This window comes from Bombus affinis, chromosome 9 (assembly GCF_024516045.1).
Source record: "Bombus affinis isolate iyBomAffi1 chromosome 9, iyBomAffi1.2, whole genome shotgun sequence".
Taxonomy (NCBI): Eukaryota; Metazoa; Arthropoda; class Insecta; order Hymenoptera; family Apidae; genus Bombus; species Bombus affinis.
In genome coordinates this window covers 1,092,031-1,114,875 of record NC_066352.1, presented here as the reverse complement: position 1 = coordinate 1,114,875, position 22,845 = coordinate 1,092,031, and the positions used below count along the sequence as shown (strand labels likewise).

General features: G+C 42.2%; 1 protein-coding gene across 13 annotated transcripts in view; it reads right to left on the bottom strand.

Moving 5' to 3' along the window:
• LOC126919936 (longitudinals lacking protein-like) overlaps positions 1-22,845 on the bottom strand; it is a 91,618-nt gene that overhangs the window by 34,818 nt on the left and 33,955 nt on the right. The window contains exons 6-8 of one of the 13 annotated variants that reach the window (XM_050729681.1): positions 2,039-2,221; positions 1,226-1,376; positions 437-698 (exon numbers count right to left, since the gene is read on the bottom strand). The exons of 6 other annotated variants lie outside the window; for them this stretch is intronic. In XM_050729681.1, coding sequence (XP_050585638.1) covers positions 452-698; positions 1,226-1,376; positions 2,039-2,221 — 581 coding nt within the window. In that variant the 3' untranslated portion in view covers positions 437-451. Of the gene's footprint in view, positions 1-311; positions 699-1,225; positions 1,377-2,038; positions 2,222-7,157; positions 7,525-7,797; positions 7,963-8,199; positions 8,446-14,958; positions 15,598-16,134; positions 16,291-16,813; positions 17,972-18,937; positions 19,238-19,608; positions 21,094-22,845 lie in introns of those variants that run through there. 6 more of the 13 variants (XM_050729682.1, XM_050729683.1, XM_050729684.1 and 3 more) reach the window with 6 other exon arrangements.

The window sequence follows — 22,845 nt, the reverse complement described above, 5'->3', positions numbered from 1 at the left end:
AAAAAGAGACGAGAATGGACCGTTAGAGAGAAGTGAAAGCAGCAAGTCGTATCTCCTCTGACTCGTTCGACCAATTGGGAACGGGTGACGAAAATTAAATATAACTGCGGGCCAGCGAAAATTCAATTTCAGGACGAGCCGTCGTTCGTCTCGCGATCTTTAAAGGGATCGGAAGGATGATACGTTGCGTACGTTCTCGCACACGTATTTTTTCCAAAGGAGAGACAAGCTTGGTTGTGTGTTTGTTGTGTCCTACGTGTTTTCATTTATTGACAGGAATACATAGAGTCCATCGTTCGAAGCTTTGGTACCTCGCCATACGCTGGTAGTCGTGCGTTCCGATTGGAATCTTCTTCGTGCGATCGGAGTGAAAGCATATTCGATCGTTTGCCACTCGCGCGAGACAGGGCACGCGTCCAATAATCGACGAGGGCATCTAAATGAAAAATAATTATTTAAAATCAATGTTTGCTTCCGTTGGAACGAACAACGCGATTCCTGGCACGGCGTCGTTGATTTTTTGGAAACCATTCGATGCAGATGGTTCGCCATGGTCTCGAAGCCGATACGATGAAATCTTCTCGCGCGTCGATAAATCAGCGTTCGCTCCGTTTTCCGTGATAAGAATTTCTCGTGATCGAGTCCGTTGTCGCGAACCTGACGAACGAACTTCTCGTTCGGTCGCCATTCTGCGATATCTGAAACGAAACAAACCGAAAGGCTCGTTAATCGAACGAACGTTCGTGGAACGTGGAGTAACCGGCGAAAGCAAAGAAAACCAAACGAAACGAGACGAAACGAAAAGTTGCACGTTGTTGCTGTTGCTGCATCGTCGTTGCTAAAAATTCCAGAGGAAACATTGTACGAGAACAAAGTAGGAGAAACGAGTTTGTTCTTCTTCAGCAATTTTATTCGTTCGAACGACAATTGGAAAATATTAGCCGTCTACGACGCGTGATCGAACAACGCGATCTGGATCGTGCATTTAATTGGACGTGTTCCAAAGAAACATAGAGGGCGAGGAGGTTTTAACGCTTGGATACATCTTGCTGTATCCAATGTTGGTTGGCTTGGTAAGCCGCGAACAACGGTTCAATAGAGTTTAACGAGGGTGACAGGTTCTTCGGGATGCATACATCTGATATGTTGATAAACGTTGGATGTCTTCTTGCTGCACATGGTGCAGTAAGGACACTTATACCTCGGCGCCTTGCCACACTCGTACCTAAAGTGACCCAACATAGTGTCTCGCCTGCCATAGCCGTTGTTACAGTTGGGACAGTGAAATTTTCCGGTGAACGCGTTGTACAGCTTGTCCCGTTTCCTCGCGTACTTCCTCGAATGCGCGACACGGAGGAGATCGTCGAGTCGGTCACCTACAAAACATCGTATCACGGTCAAGTTCGTAAGCTAGCCCTAATTCCCGCGAACAGCTTTCTCCAACATCGCCTTACAATTGGCACGCAAACGAGAGGGAAACACAGGGGATCATGCAAAATAGGATATAGCATATAGGAGTAGAGTACACATCGACCAATACGAACAATATCAAAGCCGATGTCGCTCTTTCAAACTGAATACAGAATATAGAACCGAACACGTTTATTCTCGCTTTTCCCACAAAAATTTCTTTATTCTTCCAAGCTTTCAGATGTCTTTCGATTAACGGGCTCTTCTATTTAACGGTTTTCACGATCAACGATTCCACGAACGAAACCAGATCACTACGCGTCGTTTCGACGTCGCGAACCGATCCTGGTCGATTTGGCGATTTGAAAGTTGCGATTTTTTCGATTCCATTCGAACGATTCGAAGGCAAACCGTTTCGTTTACGAAGGAGTAACGCACAGAGGTAACGTTCATCAACGACACTCGTATCGACATCGTTTCGAGAAACGGCGGCCAACACATCGACACGCGTCATACGTCGCGTCGCTAGAAGAATGGTCCTAAAACAACGTGTTACAGATGACCGGCTTGGATGGGTGCTTGTGCCGTATGTGATCCTGGATGTTGAACTTTTTCTTGCTCAACTTGCCACAATAAGGACACTCGAAGCGGGGCGGTTTGCCGCAATCGTACTTGAAGTGGGCCGTCACCGCGCTCTTGGTCGTGTAACTCTTTCGACAACGTGGACAAGGGAATCGGGTTTTACTTTTTCTCGAGCTTCGTTCCGGGTACTTGTCCTCGATCCAAGGTAGCGGCAACATTTGTAGGAATGCTGAAAACAAAAACGGAATAGATCGGTTAGTCGTGATTTGTGAAAATCTCGCTCGAGACGCTCCTCGTCGATTCGAACAAGGCTTGCTTTTCTTTTCCACGCTTTTTGTCCGCGGACCAATGATGTATGATCGTGCGTCCGATTTCTCGTGAAAACTCGCGAATCGTTTCACGCGATGGTAGTCGTTCGATCGAGCGATCGAGCCGCTACGGAAGAACCGCGTGTGCGAAGGATCGTCGATGAACAAGAAGATTTACAGGTAAAGATGAATGAAACTGAATGGTTTCTATGTGGGGAAAACTCGGAAATTGTGCTTGCAGGCTCACACACATACACGCGCGCCTCACGATAACGTTCAACTATCTCGTCGAGTTATAGACACACAACAAATAAAGCGATTGCAGGCATCTTCAAGCTGTATGTACGAGAACAAAATTCATCGAAGAGTTGGCGAAACACGCGCTCGATGATTCGACAGCCGTCAACACTGTCCTTGCCGTTTTCTTCCACGTGCTTAACCGATTCCGCCGATTTCCAACCTGTAAAGCGTAAGTAAAGTAATTGAACGCGTTACACCTCGTCCACGCTGCATGAGATATATTTTTCACGTGGGAATCGAAGGATAATGATTGGTCTACGCAAAACACTGGTTATTTCTTTATCACAATCAAACTCTTTATTGTTAGCAAATTGTCTTAGTTAAAGGGAAAAGGAAGAAGTAAGTTCATTGCTGATCATATTGAAGTACAACGACTTCGAGCTTCGATCCTGGATGCTTCAGGCGTATGTGTTTATAAACGTTGTTGGACTGCTTGCTCCTCATTTCGCAATAGGGACACTGAAACCTCGGTGGGCTGCCACACTCGAACTTATAGTGGCGCAACATGTGATGCAAGTGCCGGTAAGTCCTCTCGCACTTTGGACAATTATACCTGATGCATCATCGTAACGTTACAGAAAAATCGCGAATTATCGCGTTTGCACGCGACTCGAATGCCGGGAATCGTCATCGAAACGCGGCAAATGTTCGCGAGGTCGCGACGAAACAACCAATCAGACTAACCTATTGCTATCATTGCTTCCGTGCTTCTTTCCCAGTCGACGACAACGCTGTTGTTGCGGTTCCAATTGCAGACAGTGATCCACGCGATACTGGAAGATCGATGGTTCCGGTAAATACATCGCACCTGAAATCATAAGCAGAGTGGATTCTGATGTAACGCGTTTCTTTTTGTTGCCGTAACATTGTCGTCGATTGTGAAGGACATAAAGAGGAACGAGGAAAAGGCAGAGAGACAGTGAGAAGATGAGAGGCGGAGGAGAAGAAGGCGAAGGAGGACGAAGAGGAGGAGGAAACAGACAGAAAAAAAAATAATTCACAGAAAGCCCACAGCGGTATTTCTTTTGTTTCTGTTGGCACAATTGAAATTTTAGAAAATCGAAAAACTCTTCCGACTTCTCCAACGGATGAACGTTTATTGTATACATACTACTTGAGCTTACAGATTCTTCGTTTCCGATATTCCACGAAAATTGGTGGGAATTTCGAGAATGCGCATGGACGGGCTCGCTAAACGAGATGACGAATTCTTTTCGCGATCCGATTGCTCGAAATGACGTTATTTATCGCGCGATTTGCAAAGTACGTCTCCTTTTCTTTATCGCGTACGTTCGATGGCAGTTCGTTTGCATGCGGAACATTTCCATATCGATTAATTTTTTCGTGCGTAAAACTGTCTATTGGTAGCGATGTCGATGAGAAAGACGCACATTCCTCGATGCTTGGTCCTAATGTGTCTATACACGTTCGAGATCTCTTTCGAACGCATCTCACAGTAGGGACACTTGAACCTCGGTCCTTGGCCACATCCGTACCGTACGTGTCTTCGCAGGTTCGTTTCCCTAGTGAATCCGCTTGGACAGTTAGGACAGCAGAATTTCTTCGACTTGTTCCGCCAGATGCCGAAACCACGACTAACTGAAACAAAAAACGCAGCAAAATACTCGCGCACAGTCTACGAGCTAGTTCGAGTCGCATAGGTCGTCGACAACAGAATTCGCGTATGCAACAACTACGGCAGATGAAGGAGGAGAAGGTCGACAACGACGAAAACAGCGACGCCGACGCACCGAAAGATCGATAACCGATCGAATACTGGAAACGTTCGAATCACGCGCTATGGAAAAATCAGCGAACGATTTTAACCGCGCGTTGCTATTTCCTTTGGCTGTATCGCTGGGCAAAGTGACCTGAAACGAATCGCTTTGCATCGTAGAAACGCGAAACGACGCTGACAAAGGATCGGAACGCGTGGTTCAAATAAATGGTATATATATGCGATACGATCGAAACGAATATAATTTTATTAAAATCAGTTTCTGCTTGGTATTTTCAAAGATAATTTCATACCCATTATATTCATAATCACGTACTTGTGCATGCACAGAGGCAAGCGCATGCTCGCTCACACGTATATCAGTCTGTATAGTATTTAAGTTAGAAGAAGATAATTTGGGAAAAATCGGAGGATGGAAAACTCGGTCTTGAAAAACGTTACAACTTGCTTCATAGCCGACTCATTTTGTACGAATTGTATGAGTTGTGCGCCATCAATTCATGAAGATCGATGACGAAAACTTTCAAATTCGCGTGTTTTCTTCGGATGTGCGTGTATATATCCGACGTCTTTTTACTTCTCTGTTGACAGTAGGGGCACTGAAATCGTGGCTCTTGTCTACATTCGTAACGCAAATGTCTGGTCAGACTCGGTTTCTGGGTGAAGGCACTCGTGCAGTTTGGACATGGAAACCTCTTTGTCTTGGTAAACGGATCCAACCTTCTCATTCTCGTCTGAACGACGACGCGGGCATGGGTACCTAGAAGGAGGAAAATTTCACATTAATTTAATTCCATTTATTTATTGCGTATACGCAAGACTATTTCCCATCAGAGTATAAATAGCGTACACAATGCATAAAGGATGCCAGCACAATAAAAGAAAAAGAAAAGGAATTGAAAAATAAGAAGAACGAATATAAATGTCCTGAAAAGCGAGAGACGATGGAAGAAAGAACAAGAAGAGGAAGACAAAGAAAGAAAAGGAGAGACCAAAAAAAAAAAAAGAAGGAAAGGACGTGTTTTACACGATCTCGCGAATTAGCGATCTGCGTTTGTTTTGAGCCTTTTGGCTCGGATAAAGGAGTGAACGGTGAACTTTGCTTGAAATAAAGACTCGCGAGTACTTTGAATTTTGATTTACTTTATTGAACGTAACTTCGATCTGGGCCCATGTGTAGCGCTTGTGGTTCTCGAGAAAACTGTATACTAGACACCTGAGCGAAAACACCCTTGAGACAGACAGATAGTGAAATAAAACGTTCAGTCGCATGGTTATCAAAATACGTTAACTTTGTGACAAACAATTTCAAACGGACAATTTAATTTCAGTTTGAACTCGAACTCGTCGGCTCCGTTGCGTTCCGAAAGTATCGCGATAGTGGAAGGTTCGACGACAACAGGCGGAGAACGAGAAATAAACATGGAAGGGCATGATTCCGAACCCTGTGAAAAACTTTGATTCGTTGTTAGTGTTTGCGTGTAGCCGATATAAATGCCGAAACCCTGAAGCGACAAGGGGAAAAGGCCACGATTGCATGCAAAGCGTCGGCAAGGAGCGAACCTCGATTCTCGTTATGGATGATTTTACGATGTTTCGTCGCAATCGCGAGTCGACAAAAGATATCGGACCGGATCGTTTGACAACACGGCCGCGCATTCTTTTCTCATCGAATCTCAAGCTCGATCCTAGCTTCTCTCGTTGACGTTCGCTGCTCGTCGCAAGACGATTCATCTAACAATTTCCCACGCTTGACAAATATCGATCACATAGACGTCGTTGTTCTTGTGCTTGATCCTGATGTGCTTGCGTATATCAGCCTTAACTTTGCACACGTAGTCGCAATAAGGACACTTGAATCTCGGTTGTCGGCCGCATTGATATCGCAAATGGCTGGTCAAGTTTCTCTTCCAAGCGAATACGCTTCGACAGTTGGGATTCGGGCAGGCGTACTTGTTAGCTTTCACGAGGCAATTCGTGCGTTGATGACCCCTCAACGACGTAGATCCATTGTGCCCTGAAAAAGAACGAATCGTCCGCGATCAAACGCTTCTTGGAAGATGGCATCGAGTATGTGTAATAAACGTGCGAGAAAAATCAAGGAAACGTGGTCGTATAAATACCATCGGATCGCGATCGTATTTCATCGTCCGTCAAAGAGCGAAAAAAAGCATGTGCATAATCGTTGTGTACGCCTATAATTACCTGTTATTACCTGCAATGAAAGAAGGGAGAGACAGCGAGAAAACAGCGATAAAAAAGTAACGTACACTCGTACCGATGGAACCGTGCGATTTACGTAACGTGTTTCAGTCGTAAAAACTAGCACGCAACTTGCAAAAGGCGAATTATACTTTATTCGAACGAAGATACAGGTTTCGGGTTTGCGTGGGGGTGGACTAGTTGGAAGACGAGGCGGTGAACAAGTCGACCACGTAGACGACCAAACCGTGATGTCTTCTTGGTATGTGCTTGCTCACGTCTCCTTTAACTTTACAACGATACTCGCAATACGGACACTTGAATCGTGGCTGCACGCCGCACTCGTATCTCAGATGTCTGTTCAAGTTTCCCTTCCAATTAAACGATTTGGCGCAATTAGGACTTGGACAAATGTAAATCGCGTTGCGCAGTTTCGTCGATCTGCATTTCGTCGATCTACCAACTTCCCTGTACGGCCACCAACTTTGCTCGGAATCTGAAACAAACGAACAGACGAAATTTTCTCATTGCGATAAATCGGTTGTTGGCTCGTTCGCTATCTCGACTCATCGTCAGTATCGTTTCGATACTTGGAGTATGCGCAGAAAGAACGCAACTTTTCGGTTCGTCATATACTCAGTTTATTAAGAAGAATTAATGCGAGATGACAAAACACGGTTCGACCGATAGAATCGCAAAGAATCGATCGAATAAAAAGGTTCTAGGCGCTGAGAACGTAGATGCTGCAATCCTTGTGAACTCTCTTGATGTGCCTGCATATGTTGGCCTTCCATTTACCACGGTAAACGCAGTAGGGACACTTGAAGCGCGGTTCTTGTCCACACTCGTTACGCAAATGTCTCTTCAGCGTGCATTTCCAAACGAAAACGCTCGGACAATTAGGGCAGGGATATTGCTTGTAAGTCGCGTCGTTGAACCGTACTCGTCGCTTCTTGTAGCAAGCGTTCGCGTGATATCGAGAATCTGAAAGCAGAACAAAATACTCGCGGTCAATTATCCGGATCGGTAAAAGTCCGAGAAGCGACGTGAAGGAGCTGCGTGTTTACTCGTTTAAGTTGGATCGAAACGTCCGGTCGATCAACGTCCACGGTGCGTATTCGACGATCCTCGCGCGCTCCTTCTTCTTTACGAGGCGCGAAGAACAACGCGCGAAAACGAGTCGCGTGAATTTCGCACGCGTCGTTGCACCTTTACTCTATTCGCATACATTGTAAGACGAAATTCCAAACGTTATACCCGCAGAGACACTCTTAGTCCTCTTAGTGGAAGACAGCCTGTTTCCCTCGTGAACACGCGTTTCTGTCCGACTCGATTCTTTCGTGCCAGCGGCCGAACGCGTCCGATCGGCATGCTCCGAACGGTCGACGACGCTTCAACGAACATGACGACGAGCCTCGATTCCTATCGAATACACCACAAGTTTACAACAACATCCTGTTTTTCGTTCGACGCTGTAAAAACGGGGCGACTCGCCGCATCGCAACTCGCACGCCTCCCAAGTCGAGAGTATAACGCGACAATGATAAATGAAGAAACTTTTATTGTGAGACATTTTTACTCTTCGAGTACAAGAAAACAATTATTCGCATCTTGCGCAGTGTTAGTTTCTACCGATGTCGATGCAACGTACGACGCTACCTTCGTGTCTTCTACGTACGTGCCTATAGACGTCCGACGTCCATCTAGAACGAAAGTCGCAAGACGGACATTTGAAACGTGGATTTTGTCGGCACTCGTAACGCAGATGTCTGGTTAGGGAGCCGCGATGAGTGAAAGAACTGCCGCAAGCGTTAGAGCAGAAGAACCTTTTATTAGCAGCGGAGAGTCGTTGGGCGGTCGATTTGCGCTGTCTCCAAGTTGCGCAAACCAAACGCGAGACGACGCCTGGAAAAGAAGATTCACCACTGAACGTAAACAGCTATCGTTTGTAAAGCGTGTTTCGTTAACTCGCTCTAACGTGGATAACAACCATGAAGGATATAAAGAACGCGAAGACCAGAGCAGAGCAGAGCGGGACAGAGAAGAGAAAAGGGCAGGACAGGGCAGAAACTGGCAATGAGCGTAAAGCGAAACAGGGCAGAGAGAAGCAGCGTAGAGCAGAGCGAAGCAAAGTAGAGCAAAGAGGAAGAGCAAAGAGTCACGTTGCGTCTCGATATCGCGTGGAAAGGATAGGAGATGAAATAAACGACGACAAACGATCAACCGTTTTTCGATCAACGTATGTCTTTATTTATAGTTACTGGTATAATTCGTAAATGGTAAAAAAAAGAGTGACATTATAAAAAGGGAATTTAAAAATTCCCCTAACCAAGTGAAACGCATAAGGAGCAAAGTAGAAAATGGCAGCTGCTACTTCGGTGAAGCATCGTTGAATGTACGAGGGACGAATGGTTAAGTTTCTTCCTTACGAGCGATCTTTAGAACGTCGATCGCATATACTTGACAGTTTTTGTGTCTTCTTCTCACGTGCTCGTAAATGTTGGCCGATTTCTTGCATCGATATTCGCAGTGGGGACATTTAAACCGGGGTTCTTGGCCACACTCGTAGGTCAGGTGCCGATTCAACGAGTATTTCTGGCTGTAGGCACAGGTACAGTTCGGACAGGGAAACCTCTTCGTCTTAAAGTTATTGTCTAAATCGGTTTGGTTCGACGATCGGGACCAGAGTTTGCCGATACTTTGGCCTTGGTCGTCTTCGATACCAACGTTGATCCCGAACACGCTGAACGGGCCCGTAGTATCTGGAACGAAACGGGTCTGGCTGATTGCGAGTTTATACGTGCGTTTCGTTCGTGGAAACGATCTACGAGCGCGTATTGAGAGAATCCATCTCTTCGCGAAAACCGAACGCTAAAATCAGGAAAATTTGCAAAAATTATACGATCGACGATCGTTGACTAGTACAGAGATCGTAAGTAACATATATATATTATCCGTGAAGACGATGAAAATGACATTAGGTCTGGTGTAACGAACTTACAAACCGGTAGAAGCTGCCACACGCGATGTACCATCCAAAACAAATGTTCGGTTTGTCGTACGATACAGAAAAATTGGCTGTCGTTTGATCGCACAGCGGATCAATTTGCGCTACTTTAAATACTATCGAAAAATACAAAAGCTTACAAAACGGGCAATGTCAACGCAGTGCGATTTATTTTGTACGGGACTGCGTCTCTTCCGTTTTCGCAGGGAAGAGAAACAGAAAGAAAAAAAAAACGAAGGAGAATATGACAATAAGAGTAGAAAGAATTCGACTGGATCGTCGAAGTCAATCTGGCGACAGCTTGTCAAGCATCGTCTCGTTGATCGTTCGAAAATTCACTTGTTACTAGCTTCATTATTCTGTTGGTCACCGCGAATATCCAGAACGTACACCACCTGATTGGGATGCATTCTACGTACGTGAGACCTGACGTTCGAAGAATGCTTCGTACGATACGGACAATAAGGACAATTGAATCTCGGCAACTGGCCGCACTGAAACTTTAGATGATTATACAAATTATTTTTTCGCGTGAAAACGTTACCGCACTTATGGCAAGAATAATTTTCGCTTCGTTTGTTTCGATAGTGATCGTAGATGTAACGAGGTCCATCACGGTAAGACGTACAATTCGATACCGGACATTGAACACCTGTGAACAGAAAAGGTCAACCAAATGACTTTCGACTATGTCGACTTTTCGTCTTCATCTTAAACGAGAAAATATTTCATACTTTCCAATCGACGCGATCTATGTATTCTTTTCGCTTCGCAATTCCTTAACATTAATAATATCGCCGTAAACAATTGACTACTTAAAAAAAAAACCGTTATATACAAAAGACAAATTAAATCGTGAAACAAGTGACAGAAGAGAGAGAGAGAGAGAGAGAGAGAGAGAGAGAGAAGGGGGTTCCAGCAAACATTAACTTTTCTCAAGCACAAAAATACAATGGAAGAAGCATTGTAAATAGTAAAAACTTAGTTCGTAAATGCTTGTCAAATGTGAATCCATTGCCATTGCAAGTTGATTCGCACAAGAGTAATTCCTTTGAAACTAAGGAACTCGCATCGTTAAGAGGCGGAAGATAGAGACAGATAAATATATTTATCCCTGAAAATAAGAGAACGAGTATGCGCGACGAAAATCATAGAAGTTGACCAGTTTTGCTTATATCTACGACGTAAACTTCGTTGCCAGGGTGAATTCTGCGCACGTGGGCTCGCACGTTCGAACCATGTTTCGTTCTATACACGCAATAAGGACAATTAAAACGCGGCAATTGTCCGCACTCGAACTTCAAATGATATTGAAGATTGTGCTTTCTGCTGAATACGCTGTGACAATTTCCGCAAGGAAACTTTTGCCCGTGCTGGTCGTTCGTTCGCGAAAACGTGCCTCCTCTAGTCGGCGAGTACGACCAACGAACGTTCTTCTGCCTCTGGTGCGACACTAAGTAGTTTGCCTCTGAAAAAAGCATAAATATCGTTCTTTTGATTCTCGGTTTATGATATCACGTTCACGTAACTGCATGAAACATCAACAGGAACGATATTCGTCGTATCGAGTCACTTTTCGTATAAAATGGTATGTTCGATCATCGTTTCTCTAACAATAAATCTCCACGTACATATACATCAATTGCGTTTAATCATAATATACGATAGGCGGACGAGGGAGCATGCACACAAGGAGTTTTCAAAGGACGAGTGTTCGGCTGAGAGCTGTTTTATTGAAGATTCGTCCGGCTATCGATTCGAAGCTTCGCGAGAATATACGCTGCGCTCTAGTCACGGTTTAATGTTGCGCGGTCATCAGATCGACAACGTAGACTTCTTTATCCGGATGCTTTCTACGCACATGGGCTCTAACGTTCGATGTGTGTTTAGTCCTGTAAGCACAATATGGACAGTTGAATCGCGGTAATTGTCCACACGCGTACTTCAAATGGTGCTGCAGATTGTATCGCCAGTTGAAAGGCCTGCCACATTTTGGACAAATGTGCAGCACTTTGTGTCGAGCCCGAGGATGAGTAGTCGCCTTACAATTTGCCACCGCTCGATTCCACCCATAATTCTCGATCGGACTTGGTACCTCTTCTGGAAAATGCAGACGTTCTTACGGTTAATTCTCGTAAACGTTCAACGTTTTTCAATTCCAAACATTTAACAACTAAGACGCTCGCGACGTTTGCCGCTCGGAGAATCGCTTCCGTTTGACGAACATACTTGCTTCACCGAAGCGCTACTACAGATCACAATATATAACAACTAAATGAACGCAATTTGTTGGAAATTTGGAAAATGAATGCAACGTATGAATGAGTCGAGTGGTTGCGATTTTCTGCTTCATACTATTATCTTTCGCATTCATTACAGGGCATTTCGTACATGTTGAAATGACATTTTGCGCGTAAGTTTAGACCCATGGATCGACGAAACGACTTTACTTCGTTTCGCTGCCGTCTCCAGATCCAAAAATGTCTATCCTTTCGATATGACAGCACAAACTGAAGACAAAACGATAAAACGAAAAGGGAAAGAAGAAAGGGACAACAGAATACGACTGTTGATGCTCCGGACAGAGAAAAAAATACAAAATTGTGCGGACCAAACGGAATCTCTATTAAAAACGATAGAATTAAAAACCGATTTTTATAAAATTCGTTTTCATAACTCCATTGATAGTACATGTTTCATTTGGAAGTACATTGTACATTTAAAAATACTTTTATGAATATAAATACATATAAATATAATACGCTACGTTCTTTGCGAATTAGGATCAAATGTAAACCTATCGGTATAGTACAAGATAGCACTCGCCTATGATTTAATCAGGCTAATATTATTCTTGATTATCGAGGATAAAAAACGAATTTGAACGACATTTAATCCATAAATGTTCAGAAATTAAACCGACATGATTCGTACATGTCGTAATACGATGCAAGAACAAGCAATGTATTATATTATACAATCAGATAACGATAATAGTAAGATGCGTCTGAAGACGCGTGACGAATTCTACGAGTTCTCCAAGTATCCATTGACGACAATTATCGAAAAGGTGTCATTCTCGTCATGTCATTATCGTCATTATCGTCGTTATCGTCATCTGAGTCGTCATAATCATCACAATCGTATTTACGCTTTGAGAATGCAGGCAAGCATGTTGAAACCGGTGCCGCGTAGTATATTTATGTTCCTAAAATTTTACAGACGTCGATAGCGTAAACGCTATGACCAGGATGTTTTCTACGCACGTGAGCACGCACATTAGACACGTGTTTCGTCCTGTATACACAATAAGGACAGTTAAATCGCGGCAACTGGCCGCACTCGAATTTGGAATGATAGTAGAGATTATTCTTATGGCTGAAGACACTTGGGCAAGTCGGACAAGGAAACTTTTGCTTCTCCGCATATCGGTTTACCGAAATTCTGGTTTTCTGATAAGATCGACGTCTCCTCCGGTCAGCCGAAACATACGCTAAATCTGCTGATTGGAAATACTCTGAAACAAAAACAACACAAGTATCTCGTCAAATATTGCGTTCGTCTGGTCAACCGTCGGTTTTTCAATGCGGTTCGATAAGTAATTTGAAATTCGCTTGCAGGGACATACCTCGGGGAACGTTTCGTTTGTCGCCAAACCAGTCATCAATTAGGTACATTGGATAATCACAAAAGGAAAAGATGGGAATTGGGGATATATATATATATATATATATATATATATATATATATATCGCCAAACCAGTCATCAATTAGGTACATTGGATAATCACAAAAGGAAAAGATGGGAATTGGGGATATATATATATATATATATATATATATATATATATATATATATATATATATATATATATAATGTATATATATCCCTTTGGCAATAAACGTAACTAACAAATAAGATACCATTCTATATATTTCTGAAAGATTTGCTCGGTGTTTGCAAATGTGTTGCAAATACGATGTGTCGAACATACATGGCACTTTCTGTTCCTCTAAACCGTATCACGATAAGTTAAACGTTCCATTTACGGAATCGATCAAAACTGTACGATTCTTGGTCGATTACTCATCGAGACCCACAAAAGATGCAAGGCTACAAATTTTCATATTTCGTCAAAGACGAAATTTCTCATTCGATACTGGCTACTCTCGCGTACGTGTACGTATCCGGCTCCAATCATCTGTTTTCCAAGATTCTTCTTCCCAGAAGGTAGCTTCTACCGACAAAGCGTAACGCGCGATGAGGTGCTTGGAACTCCTAGAAAAAAAAGAAAAGAAAATCGCGATCAATTCTGAAACGTCGCAAGTCTAACGTAGCAAATGCGACATTAAAATAGGAAAAGGCTGTTCCAATCGTACTCCTAAACGCGACATCTTTACGCGTTCCCACGTCTTTCCTTTTTTCCCCTTGTCAAAAGTAAATCAAATTCTTTCGGAAGCATCGTGAATAACATAACCGTTTTCGGTATTAATTCCAACAGTCTGGCGCAATGCCCGTTGAAACGAATCGATACGATACTAGTTTATTTATGGCGTACGATTTGAACACTTTTCTTTTACAGGAGCATCGATCAGTACCGTTCTACGAGACGACGAGGACGATGCCGATGCCGACGACGACGACGACAATGTCCAAAACGAGGATGTTATAAAACAATAAAGAAAATTTCATTCGAGAATGCATTCGTTCGTCGCGTTCATCGCGTCTAATCGATTCAAATTTTATGATCCCCGATCTCTTGCAGGGTTTCTTCTTCCTTTCTCCGTGTCCTTCCGTGCACGAATTTTCGAATCTTAGGCGAGCGTAATCTCAAGCAACGTGCTGTTGCAACTGGCAAAGATCTACCGTATACACTTCTCTTCCTGGGTGACATTTGCGAACGTGTCGTCGAGCATTCGAAATGTGTCTGGCGCGATAGTTGCAATACGGACAATTGAATCGTGGCTTCTGACCGCACTCGAATTTTTGATGATAGGTCAGTCCGCCTTTTCTACTGAAGACGCTGGTGCAATTGCCACAAGGGAACTTCCGTGCGATCATTCTCGAAGAATCGGAGGGCGAAACGATCGTAGCGTTCCTCGAGAAGCCGTGGATCGGTCGTTGAAGAAGAAGGTTTTGCGAGTGCATTGCCGCGTCGGTGAACACACGGTAATTTATACCTGGAACAGAAACAAGAACGCGACACCCGTGTCAGAGTGGTTCATACTATCAGGAACTCTGCGTACACAAAGAGGAACTAGAGGAAAATAAGAATCGGAGCTGATGTCAAACCTTCTTCGGTCGTCGATCTCCAGGGTGTCAATGACACGCTAGGAAGCGAAGTGTTCGATTTCCGCGACGCAACATCTTCCATGAAGAAAAGGATGAAATAATAAAAAGACCGCTCCTATATGATCATAATTACATAACAGTTTCATATTTTATTGTTTACATTATGAAATTATCGCGTCAACGCAAAAACAGCGCTATTCGAAAGTGGTGCATAGAAGAAGAAGGGCGGTAAGTTGATGGTATATAGTAGATGATAATCGCGAAATGACGACAAAATACTATACAGAAAAGCACCTAATGTACCTACTTTTGCATGTATGTACAACGATTTATAAGACGGGTTCGACTATTGTGGTAGCAGATTAACGCGATAAGAGACGACACGTCTTGTAATAGTCAAATTCAAAACGCGTTTGTTAAATGGTTTGCTCGATTTTTTCAGAGTTTTCATCTTCCTTTGCAGCGCTACAGATCGCGTTACGCGACACATTGATAACGTTGACTTTGTATCCGTTATGCTTTCGACGTACATGCGCACGTATATTCGAAGATTTCTTTGACGCGTAATCGCAATACGGACAACGGAATCTTGGTAATTGGCCACACTCGAACTTTAAATGCGAATATAGATTGTTCTTCCGGTTGAAAGTGCTCGTACACTTTGGACAAGGAAATCGGTCTTTGTTGCGGTCCTGAAATTCCGCTGGTCTTGACATCACGTTGCACGGTATCTTGAAGCCACCCAGATGTTCCAGATCTGCAAGAAAATGTTTGGAACTCGTCAGAGTCCGCTCTAGAGCAACGAACACGTTCCATTTATGGACGCCTGATTTCATAACGATGGATAGGATGATATCAAGGAAAGGATAGATTGAAAATAAAACACCAACAAGCATCGTACGATAAAGGAATTGAACGATGTTACTCGATCGTTTCCGAGCTTCTCTCTTTACGCGCGTGCGTTATGTTTCAGTAAATGACAACTTTATTGCGACTATGTACAAAAATATATAAAAATTGAACTTAAACGTAAAAAGGATATTCTAACTTTCCCCCTGTCCCTTTCTCATCCTTATTTTCTAATTTCCTCAGATCTCTTGTTGTCTCTTAACGAGTATCGATATTCAAAGCTCGAGCTTGCAAGTACAACTTACAAACAACTACACACAGCTTGATTTAAGATCGATCACATAAATGGTAGAACCAAAATGAATGGACCGGATGTGCGCGCGGACGTTGGACGTTTTCTTCGAAAGATACTCGCAATGAGGACACTTGAACCTCGGCAACTGACCACACTCGTATTTGAGATGCTTCTGCAAGTTGTTCTTCCGGTTGAAAACGCTGCTGCAATTTGGACAGGGAAACTTGACGTTGTGAACGTGTTGCCCAGCGAAGGACGTGGAAGCATCTCGTTCATCCACTAAAGCTTCAAAGGTAAGCGATTCGTCTGCGAACAGAAGAAACAAATTGCAAAGAAGTAGGTTGATGTACCTTGAACGATACACGAACGAATGAACCGTGGATTTGTCGATCGATCGAAAAACGTCGGACTTAACGAAACGAAACATTAAACGAGGAAATAACGTAGAGTCGGATTCTTCGAACGAGCTTTCAAATCGATGCACGCCGACATCGATTGATCATGATACTTCCACCCTGTGTGTCCACGTGTTTCTATACGCGATCGAGATCGTGATTATGATCGATGATTATACACGACAGGTTATTCATAGAATCTTAACGACCACATACACCGGACATAATAAATTCAGCACGCTTTACATCTGAGAAAGTTACTCGTACAATTCTGCAGCCAAACCTTTTCGCTTGCACATCTTGGTAGCTTGGTAGCTGAAAACACAAATGCTCGTTATGCCGAATAAACATCTCTCGTTTAAGATTAACGCTATGCCTAAAGTGATCATCGTTTCAGGTTAATATCAAGTTTCGAGCAGGCGACACAAGTGACATTTTTCAATGTTCAAATAATTTCTTTATTGGTGAAACGTGCACGTGGATCACGCTAGACCAGCGATTTTCAACCTTTTTTATCTCACGGCACGCGTAAAACAATTGTTAAAATTCTGCGACGTGTCGAAGGATGTGATAGATATGGTTCGAGACAGGGAATTCGCATCGGGCGGCTATTGTTCTTTTTGCTGTTGTAATATCTTCGTTTGACGATCTAAGGGACAAGAGGTCACTAGTCCTGAATGAATAATAAAGAAAAAGAAACTAGTTGAAAATCGCTGTGGTAGACGATACATTCTCAACGCTCGACGTAGACGTCGAGTACGACACACGCATGGCGAACGAAAATGCTGAATTGTTGCGTTGTTCGCAAAACTAATCAAACTTGCATTTCTCCCGTGACTATATCGTCACTCCCTGCCTCTCTCTCTCTTTCTCTCTCTTTCCACCGCGCTCTCGCTGTTATGGTTGTTATGTCTAGATGGGAGAACGAGAATAAAAAGAACGAGAACGAGGGAGGAAGAGAGATAAAGGAAGAAAGGTAAAAAGAAATAGGGACGAAATCTGAAGAATATTAGAAGTAATATTGTATAAAAAGTATTCGGTTCAACGTATATCTCACGTTGCATCGTTACGATCCATATATCCACGAAAGAATGAAAAATTCTTTGTAAGTTTTGGTCATGTAGCGATCGGTAAAAAAATCCGATCTTGTCACTTTTACCGAAAGCTTGTAACATTGTTCTATCGCAGTGTAACCAGAGGAGAAGATCATGAAATGAAAGATATAGCTGAGAAGAGTACGAACGAAGCTGGTAAAAAAAAAAGACTACATCGCTGGATAATCGCTCAAACGGCCAGGTTTGGTAGTCGATAAATATCCTGAACATAGACCGCGTTGCCCTCGTGCTTCCGTCGTATATGCTTCTGTACGTTGGATGTCTTCTTCGAGATCAAATCACAGTACGGACATTTGAAGCGCGGTGGTTGGCCGCACTCGTATCTCAAGTGTGTAAGGAGACTTCGTTTCTGGCCGAAAACGCTCGTGCAATTGCCGCAAGGGTACCTCTGGTTACTGTTCGGTACGAAACTCCTGTAAAGTCTGCCGCGCTGTCCTGCGCTCAATAACATTCTTGACGCGGCAAATTGTCTGAAACCTGGAAAAATTCAGTGATCGGTATCAGTACAATGTGGCAATGGATAAAGCACGAAAAGCGTTTTTGCTGTTTAAAAATTAGAGGGCCGAAACTTTCGATAATTGGAGGAAGAAAGCGCGTACCTTATATTTTCTCGTAAATGGAAAATGAGGATTGCGACGAGTAACGATACGTCGCCGCGCGTATCGCGTTCGAGTTTTCGCAAACGGCGGAGAAAGAAACGAAGACATTGCTATTTCTTAATGACAATCATGCTAACGAAAAATAACGAACAAATAAAAATCCCACAAAACGTAAATAACATGAGACTCGTTGGGATGCGACAATTATTTTGAAAAGGTACTTTATTCAGAGTAGGTCGGTAACAAACATTAAACAAGATGAATCGACAACAACGATCCGTCTTTGAACAATAGTGAAAATCATTGAAAAGCATTCTGCGTTAACACGTCAGGGATTTTCAATGAAAGATCAAAATATGAATGCCATTTTCGGCCTCGGCAGCGGCGGCGGCGGCGGCGTCGTCGTCGTTCTAATCTTAACCAACAGTTTCAGACGACTCTACGAAAAAATGATCGCGTTAGCTTTATTCTCGCCCTTATCGTTCGAAGAAAATTATGCGTTCGGAGGAAAATGCGTTAATAATACTTGGAATAACTGTAACTAGAGTAGAGATAGAGTAACATGTCTAAATAAATTGCAGAGATATGTATCGATTGTTTAGTAGTATCCTTGCTTCGACTCCTTATTCTTTTAATTTTCTTCTCCGCCTCTTGTATTCGTTCTTTTTACTTGTGCTATAATCGTCCCGATTCGGTTGTTAATAACGGACTCTCGACAATTGCTTATACAAGTCGATAATTTGTAGCTTTTCGTCCTTATGCATTCGTCGCACGTGAACATACATATTCGAAGAGAATTTCGCCTTCTTCGTGCAATATGGACACTGATATCGCGGCTCCTTACCACATTGGAAGTGACAGTGTGTTTTCATGTCCGAAAGTCTAGTGTAGCCACTGTTACATCGTGGACAATAAAATTTTTTCCTTGGTAAGGAACTTTGAACGGAGACACTGTCCGGCCAGTGTGTCCTGGAAACCGAAGATGCAACCTCTTGACGACAGCCACTTTCCATGTAGAGAAACGACTCATCCTTCGGATCGTTGGCAAAATTTCTTCTTGGCTGATAGCCTTCGGTCCGCATCGATCCCCTTGCTATCATTTCAGCCCGGATAAACGACGAGTGTAACTGGCCGTACATCGGATCTAGAAAAAGAATCGAATTTTTGTTGCAAGTTAATAGAAACAAAACGGAACCAACGAACTGACGACATCGCAGAGAAACACATTTTCATCCATGCTCTGAGCATCTAAGCGCACGCGTGCGCCTTCAAGCTACTTCCTTTCTAATCGAACCAATCAATTTTGTACACATTCTGAGCAATTTGTACTTTATTTCCCTCCTCGTATCGTATGTATCGTTAACGGTGAATTAGAGAAACAGAAGGAAATATATATAGGAAAGGAAGATGGAAAGAAAGGCGAGAACTAGAAATCAAGCATATGTATGCTATTAGACTAGCTATTCTTTCGCATTAAAGTTACGAGGGCTATTCTACGACGATGGATCACAGGAGTTCGGTTACTTGATTTATTTATTAAAATCAATTTACACAGAATCACGCGCACACGCACAAATCCCACATCACTCGTTCCACGAACGTCGATTCATTTTAATATATTCATTCGCGTGACGTTGCAAATCTGATGCTGCAAAATTTCTTCCACTGTCTTGATCGATATCGATGCAAAGAGACAAGTCGTAACTTACCGACCAAATTACATTGATTATTGATAAATAACGACATTATAATAAAACACGACAATAGATCAAGAAATTAAAACAATATACAAACGAAAATATTTTACTCGCATAATATTCAAATTTGCGCAAAGATAAGAAATATATATTGTTATAAAGTAATAATAATAAGAAGAAGAAGAAAAAGAAGAAAAAGAATATTCCATGAAACTATCGTATCTCATTTGATATAATCGTGGAAATCTTTAATATTTTATAACAAAATAGTAATGATAATAACATTAATAATAATTGTAGTTGAAGTAGTAGTAGTAATAATAATAACAACAACAATGAAAAATAAATAAGAGTTTTATAATAATATTGTAAAAAGGCACGTCGCGTCTATAATATGCCAGTAACAATTTGATATCTAACACTTTTAACGATTGCTTTGTTATTCACGAAATGTTCGGTCATATAAATGAAATATACTACATGACACTTTTGTATAAATGAAAAGTAAATAAGTAAAAGTAAGGAAATAAAACAAGTATATACTGAAGAATAAATTAATCGTTGTCAGAAATTTCACTAATTACGAAACTATCAGAATTTAACAAATCCTCTTGATCTTCATTATCGTTGATACGTTCAGTCTTTTTCGCGTGTTTCTGTGCACACGTTCTTAAGTGCCTTGCCGACACAACCGTACCTATTAAGTTTTTATGGCAAATATTACACTTAACACTTCTCTGGCACATGTGACGTACATGGTAATTCAAAGCTTTTTTGTGCTTAAAACGAGCACCACATTCCGTGCAGACAAACGGATTCGCGTTTGTTTCTGTGTAACACTTGGCAATCATATTTTTAAGACAATTATTTTTCTCGTGTCTTGCCAAATTCGCTGGGCGAATGAATGTCTTTTCGCAATACCTGCAATTTATCGGTATCGACGATAATTGATTTAAAGGTTGCATCCATCCTTCATTAGTACTTAAGTCATTAATCGAACCACTCGTTTCGCTAGAATCTCCTTCACAGTTTTCATCATTACGATTCCTGTCGTTTTCCTTATTGCACGGGACTGTTCCATCCCTTTTACTAGTATTTTCATTTCCATCGTTACCGTCATTTCTTTTGTGTCCGTTGCTAGTACTACCATCGCCATCATTGCCCCATTCGTCCAGATTTATTTCCATCAAGTCGTTCTCCGAGCCCCAACTATCGTTACGTTCAGATTTCTCGATGATAACACTGGCTTGCTGCTCCTTCTGGCGTGTTAAACTGCTGGTAATTGCTCGCTTCTTGACATATCCTGTAACACAATCGATCAAATAAGTATCTCTATCCCGTTGGATCCTGAAAACGACTAAAGCTTTTACGAAAATCAAATAACGAGGTAACTAAATGGTAACTAAAGGATAACTAAAGGATAACTAAAAGGTTAACTGAAAGGTAACTAAAACGAAAAAACCCATTGTAGTCGTGTACGTTGTTAAGTAAATGAAAACGAAGAAAACAGGGAGGGAAAAGAAACGAGAAAGAAGTAAACTGGTCAGACTGTTCGCTGTCCCACCGATCACCCAAGTTTGTCTTTTTATTCGCATAATACAATTTCCAAAAATTAACGAAAGCTTCTAAAGTGAAAGTTACGATCGCTTTTATATTTTCTATCGACTTCCCTTTATTAACATAAAGTAAACTCGAACACCTAGAAAAACGACCTTCGAGTCGCGTGTGAATATTTTCGAAAATCTTCCGATCTTTTCCTCTTTTCTTTCGTTTCTTCGTAGAGTATTTCGTTTCTTTCTAGGGAATTCCAATGTTCGGAGCAGGGGGGTGATGCGATTCGGTGAATAGTAGAAACTCGTTGTCCAAGCACTCCGACACGAACAGACCTGAAATATCGAGCAGCGGATCAGCTGACGCGCGGCTAACTCAAAGCAGAGCAGAGATAATCCAAATAAAAGAAACGAAGTAACGAAGATGTAGACGAGTCATGTTAATGGATTAATACAGATTCGTCTCCTTTTTTCTTATAGTATTTCCCATCTTAACGAATATTTATAGACGAACAGGTTCGCGACATATCGCATCGTTTACACTGTACGCAAAGAAAGAATACGAGCAAACAGCTTCTAGACAGTATACAATATAATCGTAATTTTTCTGCGATGGCGATGTTTGCTTTACGTACGCCGATTAACGGGTTTGGAAATTGCAAGGAGGCCGTTGACGATGTTTTCGCAAGCTGCTACTATGAAGAAAGGTTTTCCCGCAGACGGGACATTTCTGCGTTCTACCACAGTCGTGCCTAACGTGGAAAATCAGATGAGATTGTTTCGCGTAACAGGCGCCGCATTGGCCGCAGGAAAATGGCCGGCTCTTTTGCAACTGATGACACGTTGATATAGGATTCCAATAGCAGAAACTCTTCTGATGACTCCTCAAATGACCGGAAAAAGTGAAACCCTTGCCGCAGTATTTGCAATTGTATTTTCTTTTCGAGTCGTCTCCACATATCGAGTCCGCGAAAAGCTCTGCAACATTATTAATAATCAATCAGTCGTATTTTCTCATTAACTGCAGTTCAAACTGCAGAAATTCCTAGCGAATGCGTACCGTTCTTAATTAGAACCGTCAACGCTAATAAAGAACAATTCTCCAATAAAGGATTTTTTTTACGAATGATCAAATTTCCCGCCCGAAACATCACCCGTCGCTGATGAACTATCGATAGTACAAAACTAAAAACATCCCGGAACGACCCGCTGCTTTTTTATTCTTTTTATTTGTCAATATTCTTTTTCTTCTCTTTTTTTTTATACATTCAAAAATCAAAAAGAATATAGTAGCGAGATATGGGAAAGAGAGATAGAGTAGGGTGTGCGTGTATACGTGTCTATGTGTGTTAAGAGGATAAGAACCTGTGAAACTTGTTAAACAAGGATAAGAATTAGAGAAGACGCATCCAATACTGTTTTATTTGCTTACATGTACAAGCCAATATTTGATAAAATTCTTAACAAATACTTAACAAATAGCGATTACACGTATGATCGACCCG